Source organism: Microcaecilia unicolor, chromosome 2, assembly GCF_901765095.1.
Source record: "Microcaecilia unicolor chromosome 2, aMicUni1.1, whole genome shotgun sequence".
NCBI lineage: Eukaryota > Metazoa > Chordata > Amphibia > Gymnophiona > Siphonopidae > Microcaecilia > Microcaecilia unicolor.
Window position 1 is genome coordinate 596,147,927 of NC_044032.1, and position 16,410 is coordinate 596,164,336.

The 16,410-nt window shown below is 43.2% G+C and overlaps 1 protein-coding gene across 2 annotated transcripts in view; it reads left to right on the forward strand.

Annotated features, from left to right (window-relative positions):
* SPOCK3 (SPARC (osteonectin), cwcv and kazal like domains proteoglycan 3) overlaps positions 1-16,410 on the forward strand; it is a 493,521-nt gene that overhangs the window by 41,617 nt on the left and 435,494 nt on the right. The window contains exon 1 of one of the 2 annotated variants that reach the window (XM_030191578.1): positions 10,643-10,675. The exons of the other annotated variant lie outside the window; for it this stretch is intronic. Within the exon in view, the coding sequence (XP_030047438.1) occupies positions 10,670-10,675 (6 nt within the window). The 5' untranslated portion in view covers positions 10,643-10,669. Of the gene's footprint in view, positions 1-10,642; positions 10,676-16,410 lie in introns of those variants that run through there. 2 annotated transcript variants of the gene reach the window in all.

The window sequence follows — 16,410 nt, forward strand, 5'->3', positions numbered from 1 at the left end:
GTGAACAGACGCGTCACATCTACCCGTTCAACTCCACTCATTATTTTATAGACCTCTATCATATCTCCCCTCATCCACCTTTTCTCCAAGCTGAAGAGCCCTAGCCGCTTTAGCCTTTCCTCATAGGGAAGTCGTCCCATCCCCTTTATCATTTTCATCGTCCTTCTCTGCACCTTTTCTAATTCCACTATATCTTTTTTGAGATGTGGCGACCAGAATTAAACACAATATTCAAGGTGCGGTCGCACCATGGAGCGATACAAAGGCATTATAACATCCTCATTTTTGCTTTTTACCTAACATTCTATTTGCTTTCTTAGCCGCAGCAGCAGCACACTGAGCAGAAGGTTTCAACGTATCATCAACGACGACACCTAGATCCCTTTCTTGGTCCGTGACTCCTAACGTGGAACCTTGCATGACGTAGCTATAATTCAGGTTCCTCTTTCCCACATGCATTACTTTGCACTTGCTCACATTAAACGTCATCTGCCATTTAGACACCCACAGTCTTCCAGTCTCGTAAGGTCCTCTTGTAATTTTTCACAATCCTCCCGCAATTTAACGACTTTGAATAACTTTGTGTCATCAGCAAATTTAATTACCTCACTAGTTACTCCCATCTCTAGGTCATTTATAAATATGTTAAAAAGTAGCAGTCTGAGCACAGACCCCTGGGGAACCCCACTAACTACCCTTCTCCATTGAGAATACTGACCATTTAACCCTACTCTCTGTTTTCTATCTTTTAACCAGTTTTTAATCCACAGTAGAACACTACCTCCTATCCCATGACTCTCCAATTTCCTCTGGAGTCTTTCATGAGGTACTTTGTCAAACACCTTCTGAAAATCCAGATACACAATATCAACCAGCTCACCTTTATCCACATGTTTGTTCACCCCTTCAAAGAAATGTAGTAGATTGGTGAGGCAAGATTTCCCTTCACTAAATCCATGTTGACTTTGTCTCATTAATCCATTCTTTTGAATATGCTCTGTAATTTTGTTCTTAATAATAGTCTCTACCATTTTGCCCGGCACCGACGTCAGACTCACCGGTCTATAATTTCCCGGATCTCCTCGGGACCCTTTAAAAAAATCGGCGTTACATTGGACACCCTCCAATCTTCTGGTACCACGCTCGATTTTAAGGATAAATTACATATTTCTAACAATAGCTCCGCAAGCTCATTTTTCAGTTCTATCAGTACTATCAGTGCCCCCTTCACCCGTAAGGGCTATGGTAGTGGTGTAAAGTTGTGGGTAGTGGGTTTTTTTTTTGGGGGGGGAGGGGTGGGGGCTCAGCACACAAGGTAAGGGAGCTATGTAACTGTGAGCAATTTCTGAAGTTCATTGCAGTGCCCCCTAGGGTGCCCAGTTGGTGTCCTGGCATGTCAGGGGGACCAGTGCACTACGAATGCTGGCTCCTCCTAAAACCAAAGGGCTTGCATTTGGTTGTTCTGAAAAGGGCGTCCTTGGTTTCCATTATCGCCGAAAATCAGAAATGACCAAGTCTAGGGTCGACCATCTCTAAGGACGACCTAAATGTCAAGATTTGGGCGTCCCTGACCGTATTATCAAAACGAAAGATGGACGTCCATCTTGTTTCGTTAATACGGGTTTCCCCGCCCCTCCACCGGGACGTTTTGCGAGGACATCCTCAGCAAAATGTGGATGTCCCTTTTGATTATGCTCCTCTCTGCTTTCTATAGATGGCAGACCCTGGGAGTAGTATATTTGTTCCATGTGGTCACCTCAGAGGGACATATGAAACCATTTCTGGATCTTCAGCAGGAGTTTTCCATCCCAGAGACAGATTTATATTACTATTTGCAGTTGCGACATGTTAATAGTCTAAATTGTGAGGATTTGTCTGAAGATGTCCTGGAGGTTCTTTCAACAGCTTTCACTTTGGGGGCACCACAGCTGGTGCCTCTCTCCTTTTACCATAGGCACATCAAGGACACAGCACCTGAACTTAATTATGCTCACTTAACTATCCAGTGGAAGTCTGGCTTACGTATTTCATTAACTGTAGGACTATCCAGTGGAAGTCTGGCTTACATATTTCATTAACTGTGGGACAATTTCAATCTGAAGTTTTATAATTGCGAAGGAATATGTCATCTTATTCACACTTGGAGCTACAATATAAATTTGCCCTTTGGTTGTACATGGCTCCAAGGTGTGCTTTCCATATGGGTCTCTCTTCAACAGGTTCATGTCAGAAATTTAATGCACCTAGAGCTACCTTGGGTCGTATGTTTTGGATTTGCCTATGGATTGTAGCCTTTTGGAAGGCCATGATGAAAATGATTTCCCTCATGTGGACATCTGGTTGGCATTATGATCCACAGCTGCTTTTCGTGCTTCCTCATCTAAGTCATCCACCTCCAAAGGAATATATACAGTTTGTGTCTTACTTCATCATTATTGCCAAGTGGTCAATCTTGCAGGATAAAGGGGATGTTCGGGCTCTTCAGCTTGGAAAGGAGACGGATGAAGGTAGACATAAGTGAGTTCTGCAAAATCCTGAGATGTGTAGAATGAGTAGAAGTAAATTTTTTACTTGTTCGAAAAGTACAAAGATTAGGGGACACTTGAGGAATTTATATGGAAATACTTTTAAAACAAGTAGGAGGAAATATTTTTTCACTCAACGAATAGTTAAGCTCTGGAACTCTTTGCCGGAGGATGTGGCATGTCACTGCTGTGGCCATGCCCATATGTCCAGACCTATTTTTTCTCAGTAATTTGGCTCTGTGACATCTCCAGACTGCCTTTTACCTGCATGGTGGCTTCTCCTGTTAGTGTTCTGCAGCCAAGCCTCGCTTTTTATCCCTGCAGCCAAGCCTCATTCCTAGTTGTGACATCATCAGCCAACTCCTTTGTTAAGGATCTTGGAACTTTCATGCCTTGCATATGCAACAGGTCTATTTTCCCTTTTCTTGTTGTAGTGTTGTTTGATTCCCAGTGAACTGGTGTTCTTGCTAACTGTGCCTCAGGGCACAGCCCTGAGCTGTGTATGTGGTTCTTTTTGAACCTGAATGGATTACTTTTCTGTTACCTATGCTTTCAAGCACAGCCCTGTACTGTTTCTGTGTGTGTGTGGTTTTTGTTTGAATCTGAATGGATTACTCTTCTGTTAGCTGTGCTGCCTGGCACAGCCCTGTACTGTTTCTGAGTGGTGTGGTTCTTGCTAGAACCTGTGTATATTACTTGTTCAAAACTCTGCTGCCCATCTCGTCTTCCGCCAGGGTCGCTTTACTCATACTACCCCTCTCCTCAAGACCCTTCACTGGCTCCCTATCCGTTTTTGCATCCTATTTAAACTTCTTCTACTAACCTATAAATGTACTCACTCTGCTGCTCCCCAGTATCTCTCCACACTCATCTTTCCCTACACCCCTTACCGTGCACTCCGCTCCATGGATAAATCCTTCTTATCTGTTCCCTTCTCCACTACTGCCAACTCCAGACTTCGCGTCTTCTGTCTCGCTGCACCCTACGCCTGGAATAAACTTCCTGAGCCCCTACGTCTTGCCCCATCCTTGGCCACCTTTAAATCTAGACTGATAGCCCACCTCTTTAACATTGCTTTTGACTCGTAATCACTTGTAACCACTCGCCTCCACCTACCCTCCTCTTCTCCTTCCTGTACACATTAATTGATTTGATTTGCTTACTTTATTTTTTGTCTATTAGATTGTAAGCTCTTTGAGCAGGGACTGTATTTCTTCTATGTTTGTGCAGCGCTGCGTACGCCTTGAAGCGCTATAGAAATGCTAAATAGTAGTAGTAGTAGTGTAGCTGTTTAGCACAGCCTTGCTTCTTTTGTGTGGTCCACCTTATCCTTTGCTTGCTGTATTTGATGTTTGAATCTGAGTGTCTGTGTGGCACAGCCTTGCTTCTGAACCTGAATGAATTACCTTTCTGTTAGCTGTGCTTCCTGGAACAGCCCTGTAAGTACATAAGTAATGCCACACTGGGAAAAGACCAAGGGTCCATCGAGCCCAGCATCCTGTCCACGACAGCGGCCAATCCAGGCCAAGGGCACCTGGCAAGCTGTGTTGTTTCTTGGTGTGGTTCTTGTTTGTACCTGTGAATTACTTTTCTATATTTGAATCTGAGTGCCTGCGTGGCACAGCCCTAAGTGTTCCTATGACTGGCTTCCCTTTATCCTTGAGTGTTCCTATGAGTGGTTTCCCGTTATCCTTGAGTGCTTCTATGAGTGGCTTCTCTTTACCCTTTGAGTGGACGTGTGGCATAGTCTTGAGTTGCTTCTTTGTATGTTTTTCATTTACCTTAGAAGGGCCTAGTAGCCCTGCCGTGAGTTGCTTCTTTATGTGATTTCCCTTTTCCTTAGAATAGCCGAGTGGCCCTGCCTTGAGTTCTTTCTCTGTGTGCTTTCTGTTTGAGTTCTCTCTTTGAGGTTTCTGTTTGAGTCTGAGTGGGTTGCTATTCCATTTAGCTGTGGCTACTTTCACAGCCCTGAGTGGCCTGTGTGTGTGGCATGAGTGGGCTGTTCTTCCAGTTAGCTGGGACTACTAGCACAGCCCTGACCTACCTCTGTGTATGCTTTCTGTTTGAGTTAGGACTGTTCTTCCATATAGCTGTGGTTCTAAGCACAGCTCTGAGCTGCCTCCCTGTGTGGATTCCCTTTAACCTTTTACTTGTTGATTCTACTATGTTAGCCTGTGTGGGGTTGTGTTTTCCTCTTCAGTTACTTTGTGCCTGTGTGTAGGGTCTTTTTGACAGCTTGTTTGTGGCTCTGTTTTGCGCCGCGTGTGTGCACTACTTGGTTAGTATTTGCTTAGGGGATTCCGTTCTGGTTCTTTCCCCTTTCTTTCTGTTTGTTTGGGTTTCAGTTCGGCCTTGCGGCCCGTATGAGTGTCTTTCCTTTTGTTCCTGGTTCCTGCTATAGTCAAGTTCTGTCCCTTCTACAACCAGGCTTTGTTTCTACCTTGCCTTGAGTGTGCACTGCTTTGCCATGTCTTTTGTCTTATCTTGAGTTATTCCTTTGGTGTCTGGATCCAGTTCTTAGTCTGTCTTGTCTTGTCTGGATTCAGCATCTGGCTCACCTCTGCTTGTGTCTGTGCCATCCAAGAGGACTTGTCTGCGCTATCCAAGATGACTTGTCTGCTGCAGCCCTGGATGCAGTCCAAGGGTTCACCATCCCTGAATACATGACATGATAACAGCGGTTACTGTATCTGGGTTTAAAAAAAGATTTGGACAAATTCTTAGAGGAAAAGTCCATAGTCTGCTATTGAGACAGACATGGGGAGCAACTGCTTGCCCTGGAATTTCTAGTATAGAGTGTTGCCAAGATTTGGGTTTCTGCCAGGTACTAGTGACCTGGCTTAGCCACTGTTTGGAAAACAGGATACTGGGCTAGATGGACCATTGGTCTGACCCAGTATGACTACTCTTATGTTCTGCAAATGACCTGTCCCTACAAGTGTGGCATTCTGAAATGATTGGTTTACTACACGTGGAGTGAAAGGCAAACTGAGATATTTCTTTTCTTTCTGGATTACAACTTCAGGCTTGCTGGTCTCCTTTTTGGAATGAAATGTCTCTGCGAGTGAAAAGTTGATTACTCAACTTATGAACATTCATGCTTAATTCTGATTAAGGAGTGGGTGGGTTGGAAAGGATGGGTTATGACATAAAACTGTATTTTACTTCTTGTTTAGTGTTGTGATTTAATAACAATAATTGATTCAAAACAAAGTAATCCATTCCAAAATATAAATTATATCAAAAAAGAAAGGAAAAGCCTCAAAGAGCTCCAAATCCTAAGATTTTATAGAGCTAATGTGATCAAACGATCTGATTTTCATCATTAGCAAAAACCTTCCAAAAGGACATATGTTTCTTTCTATAATTTATGTTATGTATTTTTTTTTCAGTATCGGTATCCATTTTTGAAAACAAAAAGTGTGCAGCAATCAAGAAAACATTTTTTATATCGCTGAAAAGATCCACTGCAAACAGTAAGTGGAACTTAAGAGTTGCTTAATCAAACATCAAATGTACTTAACTTGAGAAGCAAATGTAGATCCAACTTTTTCAGTCTTCAATCTTTCCTCTAGCCCGCGGACCTTTTGGAAGGTTTTTGCCAATGATGAAGATCAGATCGTTTGATCCCATTAGTTCTATAAAATCATAGGATTTGGAACCTTTTGAGGCTTTTCCTTCCTTTTTTTGGTATAATTTGTATTTTGGAGTGGATTACTTTGTTTTGAGTTTGTCTTCACTGATTTTTGTGATTCCACACCCCATTCTTTTGTGCTTTAATGAAAATGATTGAAACATATGTGTGACATGATAGATCTCCCAACTCGAAACTCAACTTTAACTGCAAGGGATTATCTCATTTTACACTTCCCTAATTAGAAAAATATCAAATACAAATCCACTCTAACTCAAGGGAAATAAGAAAACTCAGTAACTTCTGACCTTTTGCAAATTCTTGAAGGCTTTTCTTTTCAATGCATTCCTTCACTAGAAATCGGTTATAGCCAAGATCTTTTTCCTCGCCGTTACTTTTTCAAGAATACTTCTTTGTCTTACAGTTTTATTAACATGTATTATACATTAACTTGTACTGTTTATTACTTATGTAAACTACATAGAGCTGAATAATTGTATTCGGATAATGGATACAAGACAGCTCCAGCCCCTTTAAGAACCTCCCTGATGCAAGATTGATTGCAGTTTCTGTTATTCATTTACCACAGGAGTCACTAAACTGCAGTGCTGTATTAGTGAGTCCTGTGGAGGGATATTTTCGAAAAAGAAACATCCAAGTTGCGATTTGGACTTCCTTGTAAAATGTCCAAATCCAGGGGTGGGGAAAAACATATTTTCGAAAAAAGATGGACGTCCATCTTTTGTTTCGAAAATACCAAGGACTCCTTGGATTTGGACATCCTTAGACATGGACGTATTTGACTTTCGGCGATTTTTGAAACCAAAGACGTCCATGTCTAAAATGTCTAATGCAAGCCATTTGGAAGTGGGAGGAGCCAATATTTGTAGTGCACTGGTCCTCCTGACATGCCAGGACACCAACTGGGCATCCTAGGGGGCACTGCAGTGTACTTTATAAATTGCTCCCAGGTACATAGCTCCCTTACCGTGTGTGCTGAGCCTCCCCACACCTCCCCAAACCCCACTACCCCCAAATGTACACCACTACCATAGTCCTTACGGGTGAAGGGGGCACCTAGATGTGGGTACAGTGGGTTTGTGTTAGGTTTTTGGAGGGCTCGCTGTTTCCTCCACAAACGTAACAAGTAGGGGGTATGGGCCTGGGTCCGCCTGTCTAAAGTGTACTGCACCCTCTAAAACTGCTCGAGGGACTTGCATGCGCTGTTGTGGATCTGAGTATATCATCTGAGGCTGACATAGAGGCTGGCACGAAATATTTTTAAAGATGTTTTTTTAAATAATTTATTTAGAATTTTTCATTTTACAGGGGTCACTTGCAAACAGTAATACAGAGATGACTGTACAATAATACAATATTAGAAGAAAACCATCTCAACTAGATAAATGGATTATATACAATCTTTCTCTTTCTTAGACCGCAAAGTAAGTAGGGAGAGTGAAACAAGACAAGGAGATCAGTTAAACAACAGTAAACAAAGAAAACGTGATATTAACCTGATTATCCCCAGTTATTACTTATCTAAATCATTATTCCACATTGATCATCATCTGGTTGGCTTCTTCAAACCCAAGACAGTGTAAAGTCAATTAATTTCGTTGGAAACATACTTATTGTCCAATATTAGTGGAAATAATACACCTGATTTCATTTTTTTCTCTTTTAAAACCAGAAATCATTTAACAATACAAACACTTGAATCTCTAAACCAATTCCCACTGATTAAGGTAATCCCAGTTTCACAGGCTTCACTCCTTTTGAATTAATATACTAAGAGGATTCATTTCAGAGGAAAAAAACTTTAGGAGTCATACCCGGAACTCTGGGAAAAAAACAATCTCGATATTAATCATCTGTAATATTATTCATTTTGTTCAAAATTTTCTGGTCTATTAACATTTTCAAAATCTTAACCATTTCCTATTCCTGTAGAACTTCATTTGCTGTATCAATTTTTCATTCTCCAAGGATTCAATTAGATTATCCATGTGACTCACTAATAAGATTATATCTGAAGCAAAATTATTTACTACCACTGTTAGGTCCTGGCGCGCCTTCCAGATGATATTCAATGTAACCTCCACAGGAGCCCAAAACTCCAAGCTGATAGCTCTTACGGGTTTAGGAGTGGCACTGCCGACACGGGTTCAGCTGTAAACAACTTCCGTTTCAGCATACACTCCTAACTCACTCCACCACTCCTTTGGGCATGGTGGTTAAATGATTTGAGAGCGATGAAGTTGTTTCCAGGTCCAAGAGCATTGACGCTCCTTCGCTGGTGCTAATCAAAGGACTCATCAACTCAGTCATCTGTGGGCAGCTCGTCACGCAGTAGTCCCACACTTGCTGCACAGGGGACAAAATGCTGGCCATCGGCGGCTGACCTCCCATTGTCCCTTTCCTCTCAGTTAAGGCAGCTGCAAATGCAAACAGGAAACTTCAAGTAAACAAAGACAGAACTTCAGAGGACAGCTGGGCCGTTGAGCGTATGAGCCTCAGGTCACCATCTTTCCACTCTCCCTAGTTTGGGACACTCTTTGTCTGGTTTCTCCTCAGAGGCCTGTCTGATATGGGTAACCCTTCAGCATAGCCCCCTGAGTCATTGAAACACGGAAGCCACTCCACCACTACAAGGTGGTGTCCCTTCGGAGGGGTTTAAAGATGTTTTTTGAGGGTGGGAGGGGGTTAGTGACACTGGAGGAGTAATGGGAGGTGATCTCCAATTCCCTCTGGTGGTCATCTGGTCATTTTGGGCACCTTTTTGTGCTTTATTCGTTAAAAAAAAAACATGGCTGGGTGAAAATGTCCAAGTTTTACTTTAGGACGTCCCTGCTTTTTTCGATTATGGCCCAAAGACGTTCAAGTATTAGGCATGCCCAAGTCTCACCATCACCACGCCTCCGACATGCCCCCTTGAAATTTGGACGTCCTTGCGACGGTCTTCATTTAGAGACGTCCAAAATCAAGTTTCGAACATACCGATATGGACGTCTCTGGGAGATGGACGTCCATGTTCCAATTCTTGTCCATCTCTTTCGAAAATGAGCTTGACCGTGAACTAAGTTACAGCAAAAAGCCATATTTTACTGCAGCTTGGTAACTTACCCTCTCCCTTAAATGTTTGACCTATTAAATAAGTTGTTAATTGCTGACAATAAAATTATCAAATGGAAATGAGTCAATAACCCTTATGCTCCTTTGAACAAAACCAACAATAAAAAAATCATGAAACCTAAATGAAGTATTTAAATTGCCCCTTATTTATTTCTTTGTCTGACTAAGCTCATTTTATGTACTGCATGATCAAAGATGTTTTACTTTTAGGACCATTAGAATAAAATTATAACATTCACATTTAATAGCTTCATTTTTGTCATTTTCTATTTCAAAATCAGTGAACAACAGTATAAACTGATCTTGCCCCCCCCCCCCCCACCCACCCATAAGTGTCTCAGTTGATGATGCAGCACCTGCAGCTGTGGCATGAAGATGATATTCAGAAATGTAAAACAGCCTGCAGCACTTATCATTTCTTCCTTAGGCACATTATTCCTAAGGTGTGATCACTATCTACAATTAAAACATTTATATAAAAGGGAGAATGTCCTGTACTATCCACACAGAAGCACAAGGTCTAAGTGGTCATAGAAAATTTGAGACACTTACCTGGAGACAGGAAGACTGAAAGTTATTAAAGCTAGTTTATTCTGATAAGCTAAATATAGAATATAACAAGTCTCTGTAGCATGATGCACTATTTGCAATTACATAGGGGCAATTTAAACGTTTCTACAGGTAAGATAGGGGTTCTTTTACAAAGGCTTGCTGAAAAATGGCTTGCGGTAGTGTAGGTGTGGGTTTTGGGCACGTGCTAATTCATTTTTCAGTGCACCTATAAAAGAGGCCTTTTAAAAATTTTTGCCGAAAATGGTCGTGTGCAAAAATCAAAATTGATGCGCGTCCATTTTGAGTATGAGACCTTACCGCCACCCATTGACCTACCGGTAAAGTTTCACACTGTAACCCGGCAGTAATGACCTACACACGTCAAATGCCACTTGGCGCGTGTCCAATACGTTCAGCCAAAAATAAAAATTATTTTTCAGACATAAGTATTGGACACACACCAAAAATGAAATGACTGCAAGAGCCACACGGTAGCCGGGCAGTAACTCCATTTTGGTGCACGTTGGGCGTGCGTCAACACTTACACGGCTTAGTAGAAGGGCCCCATAGGGTTTTGCCCAAGGAAATTTTTTTTTTAATTATGTGTTATGTGCACGGGCATAGTTCTGCACAATAGAACTATCACATACGTAATTTTACCCATAGTGAGAAAAAGCAATCCCAGTAACAGTGCTGGTGGAGGGGCTTGCACTTCTATGCATATTTTTTTTATATTTTCAAAACACCCAATAATTTTCAAAATTGTGCAATTATGTTTTTTTTTCCTCAGGAAAATTGCTTGCAACTTAGTAGATCCAGATGTATGTGGGTAGTTTCTGTTTTGTTTTGGTAAGTTTTAAAGTGAAATTACACACGTTTTTTCCCTTGAAAATTGGTGCAAAGTCTATGGATAAAAACTACCCCTGGACTTTGAACTGATGCAAGCAATTAGTAGAATGGAATGTGTTTCATTAAAAATTCAGACATGTTGCTTAATTAATATGCAAAAACTAATTACAGAACAATTGACATCAAATCTATATCGTAAAATGAAAAATATTTGCCATAATAATAAAGCAAATCAATAAGGGGCCGTTTTACAAAGCAGCACTAAAAAGTAGCCTTAAAACTCTATTAGGTGGGTCTTTCTCACACTCTATGGCCATTTTTAGTGCAGCAGTAAAATGGCCGATTTTCAGATTGTTGTATTAATGGGCACATGCTAATGTTGCCATTATCATGCCATTGAAAAAGATTAGTGTGTGAGCCCTTACAGCCACCCGTTTTGTAGGAAATAATGGCTCACCCGTTAATCATGCACTAATCAGTAGTCATATGGCGGTGTAGCTGCTCTAACTGATTACTGCAGAAATTCCAACTCTCCATCCCCAGACATGCCCCCTCCATGGTAAAAATAAACATAATTTTTTAGCATGTGCTAACCCGTAACTTACTGCAAGATGCCTGAGCATGCCCAGTGGTAAGTCATTTTAAACTGCAATAAGTACACAATAGTGCTTAACACAACTTGGTAAATGGGTCCCTAAATATTAAAACATGACCTACTTGCAATCCAAAGGCCTCTTTTAGTAACGGTTTCACATAGGAGTTATGTGTACTAAAGGGCATTAAAGGGGGAAGTTATCAAAGTGCAGTAAAAAGTGATCTTTTACTGCACCTTGATTTCCCGTGGGATTCAGCAACCTGCGGTAACTCAATACATGGGTTGCTGACTCCTCTTATAGGAATAATACTGCTTGTGAACTACCTCACAAGTAATGTTAGTTGCACCGCCCAGGTGTATTGGGTTGCAAAGCTGTGGCCTGATGCTCCTGTGCTGGCAGAGTAAAGCCCCCCCCCCCCCCCGGCTGAAGTCCCATCCACCCCAGGTCCCCAAGATGCCAGGACCTAGCTCCCACTTCTAAGCCCCTTCAAGCCTATTCATTGCACCACCCTCCAGTGCCCTGAAAATACCAGCACCCACCTCCCTACCCCTCACATATGCAAGACCCCTAAAGGGGTTACCTGTAAAGTCATTGGGGTCTAGGAGATCCTTGGGGGCTGGGTGGGTGGGTGCTGGTATCTTGGGAGGACTAGGGGTGGGTGCTTGCATCATGAGGGCAGGCGTGACTTCAGCTGGGGGGCCTTGCTCTGCCAGCCCAGGAGCATTCATGGCCAAATGCTTCCAGGGCTGTGAAATGCTGAAATAACCCCAGCAAAAAGCTAGTTTATTTTACCATGATTTTATGGCCCTAATGCAACTTGCAGTGTTGCAAGTCATGTAGGGGTATTTGCATAGTAATGAGATAGAAAACATGCATTTGCATGTTTTGCATCATATTACTATGTAACCTGCGGTGACTCGTGGAAGGCCATATTAGGGCCATTTAAGTCATGTTAAGGAGCTTATAGTGTAACTTAAAGCCCTAATGCAGCTTGATAACTCTCTCTCCCCACCCCCCCCACACCCCTAAGCCTTAACGTGTTTAGCACACATGAAAATGCTTACTGTAAAGCATGTTAAAGGGTTTATTAGTACGTGACCTTTTTGCTGTGGAGGTGACACACTCAGGCCTAGGAAGAGAGAAATGGTTACTGCTATAAAGGTTTCCCCTATAATGCTCTGGATATGCCTCAGAATGGGCACCCTTTAAGCCCTAAGGTATGCAAGGATAATCTGAGCTACCCTTACAGGACTATTGGGAATAACTTTGAGGGCATTAAGAAAAAGGGATGGGGGAAAATGAATGAAATAACCCAACTGACAAGCAGTGAAACAAATGGAACATTTGTTTGTTAAGATTTAACCTCAGTAAAGGTTTAGGACATTTCTAGCACTTTTTGAAAGTGTTTGGAATTATTTTTTAGTGTAGATGAAAATGCTGTAATGACTATTGTGACAAGTTTATCACCTACTGGAGCTCAGTGAGATCCGTGCTCTTCTGCATTGTTTAAGTTGATTCCAGATTTGATAGCATCTTCTTTGAAGAAAATTGTTAATACATCTTTGCAGGATGGGTTTCTATCGGAGTCTTTAAAATGTGCTACAGTTAAGCCACTATTTAAAAAGACATCTCTTGATGTTCTAGTTTTGAATAGCTACAGACCGATTTCTGTTTTACTGTTTTAAGTACAGAAGTATTGCCACACTGGGAAAGACCAAAGGTCCATCAAGCCCAGTATCCTGTTTCCAACAGTGGCCAATCCAGGTCACAAATACTTGGCAAGATCCAAGAAAAACTCAATACATTTTATGATGCTTATCCCACAAATAAGCAGTGGATTTTTCCAAGTCAATTTAATAACTGTCTATAGACTTTTCCTTTAGGAAGCCGGCCAGACCCTTTTTAAACTCTGCTAAGCTAACCGCCTTACCACATTCTTTGGAAATGCATTACAGAGTTTAATTACACATTAAGTGAAGAAAACATTTCTCCGCTTCGTATTAAATTTACTACTTTTAGCTTCCTCGCATGCCCCCTAGTCCTAGTATTTTTGGAAAGAGTAAACCAACGATTCACGTCTACGCGTTCCACTCCACTCATTATTTTATAGACCTCTATCATATCTCCCCTCAGCCATCTCTTCTCCAAGCTGAAGAGCCCTAGATGCTTCAGCCTTTCTTCATAGGAAAGTTGTTCCATCCCCTTTATCATTTTGGCAAAAGTAATTGAGAAAGTAGTATTGGAACAACTCATGGATTTTGTGGAAGAAAGACATATATTGAATGATCACCATTATGGTTTTAGAACACATCATAGCGTAAAATTCCTATGATTGATGAGTTAAGAATTGGTATGGATTGGAACCCTTGTTTCTGCATTGCCACATTAGATATTGCATCTGCGTTTGACACTATCAATCCTCAGCTTTTGTTAAACATCTTGTTTGATCTAGGTACTCAAGGTCATGTACTTTCATGGTTTAAATCTTATTTCCATAGGGTCCCACAGATCAATCCAGAAACTTGTGGGTTGTGTCCCTCTACCAGCAGGTGGAGATAGAACCTCCGAGTTTTGCTATATGAGGACCTGTGCAGCCAAGGAAACCTCAGTATTCTCTCTATCTAGAAGGTGGAGGGACATCTCTGTGCAGCTCTGGTTTGATCTGGCTACTGGTGTCCTTTGGGCCTAGTTTAGCACAGTCAGGGGTTGCTATATGAGGACCTGTGCAGCCAAGGAAACCTCAGTATTCTCTCTATCTAGAAGGTGGAGGGACATCTCTGTGCAGCTCTGGTTTGATCTGGCTACTGGTGTCCTTTGGGCCTAGTTTAGCACAGTCAGGGGTTGAGTGGCTGTTTGTAGCTTCTGGTGTACATGTGGTGGTGCCATGTCCCTCCTGGTCTCCGCCTACCTTTCCTCCGTCGCCCGGGGCTGTGGGCCTGATTGGGTGTTGACTTTCTCTCCTGAGGAAAAAAAAAGTAAGCTTCTCTTTAAGAGACTTTGTTTTTGTTTAATCATACAAAGAAGCTAGACGGGCTGCTGAGTCTGTTTGAGGGGCAGGCATTTGTGGAGCATGTTAGTGCCTTCTGAGGTGGCTAAGCGCTGCTCCCAGTGTGGAGTCCAGAGAGCAGCATCGGGGGAGTGTGAGTCATGCTGCCGTCAGCCCACAGCGGGTGTTCAGCGCAATGGGGGTTCCCCTCAGGTGTCTGGTGAGTTGGAAGCGAAGGGGATAGTTTTGGTGGTTTCCTTGGGGCAGTTAGCGTAGCGGTGGGCGCCATGTGGCAGTTGACAGACAGGAAGCACATCGCGCTTCTGTGGCACAGGCTCCGATGGAGGAAAGCAATTTAGAGGGAGCAGGGGAGTCCCTTTCAGTTCCTTTTTTCCTGGATTTTGTTTTATTAATGCACAATGCCTTTCTTCTGAAGAAGTCAGGAGCTTCTCTTTAGGCAGCCCCGTCTCTTCCTCAGCAAACTTCGGTTGCTGTAGCCTCTGTCTTTCCTGCCAAAACGTCCCCGGGTGGAGATTTTGGATCCCGAGGAGCTATCTGACACAGATGGCCTGGTTTTGTCTCCGGGCTCTCCCTCAGAATCATTGGATTTGGAAGATGAGGTCACCCTGCCTTCTGAGGAGGGGGATGACCCGAAGGCTGCCCACCTTTTTCACAGGGAACAGCTTCCCTCCCTGATTATTAGGGCTTTTGAGGTTTTGGCCATTTCACCCCCTGAATCGTCAGGGGGAACAGGTCCGGTGCCCTCTATTATGTCTGGCACCAAATGCCCACCTCATTCCTTTCATGTGCATGAGGCCATGAAAATCCTTATTTCGGCACAGTGGGATATGCCGGACAGTGGGCTTAAGGCAGTGGTGTGCTGGAGCTGGCTCGCACCGGCTCGCGAGAGCCGGTTGTTATTTTTTTCAGAATTTGATTACAACCAGGTACACTCAGGACTGAGAGCGTTTTCAGACACTAACGGAGGGGAAAATGATACTGCTCATTCAATTACGATTCGGTAGCTGGGGCAGTGGAACAGCTGTTTGGTTTCTGATGTGGGTTAGGAAAGTAGTGGTGGGGAGCAGTTGCCTATCCTATATTGGTAACCATGATCATAATGAAAACAAAAGGAAGCAGAGAGCACACAACATGAAGCCTTTTATTAGTAAATCGACCAGTTTTCGTTACTGATCTCGTCTCTAGCAAAACACTGTCATTTTATATAATATAATTTAATATGAAAGTACTGTATGCATATTGCCGCTCTTCTTTTGCTTCGCGCGCCGCGCTTAATTTTTTTTTTAAGCAATGTTAACACGTCAGTAGGAACAGGTTGCTTCAGCCAATCCCAGGGGCCTTCCTTCAGCCCTTGGGGGCGGAACACGCTGAAGGAAGGCCCCTGGGATTGGCTGAAGCAGCCTGTTCCTGCTGCCGTGTTAACACTGCTTAAAAAAAATTAAACGCAGAAGACGGGCAAGAGGCAAGGAAGTGCGAGGGGAGAGAGCAGAGAGGTGCTGCTTTTTTTTGGGGGGGGGGGGGGGCGCGACAACAAGGGAGACAACCAGCTAGGTACTGCATGTGGAAGGGGAGGGAGAGAGAGAGAATCTGCAGGGGTAGGGTCGAGAATCAGGACACAGGTGCTGCTTGGGAGAAGGGCAATGAGGGAGACAAATACTGCATCATGGGGGGGGGGGGAAACAAGAAAGACAGCCAGCCAGGTACTGCATGGGGGGAGGTTGGAGGGAGGGAGGGAGAGAGTTGCTGCATGGGGAGTCAAAGAAGGAGAAAGGTGCTGCATTGGAGGGAGCAATGAGAAAGACAGGCACTGCATGGGCGGGGGGGGGGGGGGAAGGAGAGAGTGAAGTGCTGCATCAGGAGGGGTAGAGAGGGACAGAGTTGCTGAATAAGGGGTGGGTCAATGAGGGACAGAGGTGCTGCATCAAGATGGGTGCAAAGAAGCAGAGAAGTGCTGGATAGGGAGGTTAGGTACCAAAGAAAGAGATTCGGTGAGGGGAAGAGAAGGGCCACAGAGACGGAAAGAGGTGCTGGACTTTGTGGATGGGGATTGGAAGAACAAGAAAGAGAGAGAGGTGCCAGGATATGCGGGGAAAGAAGGAAGAGGGAGAAGTG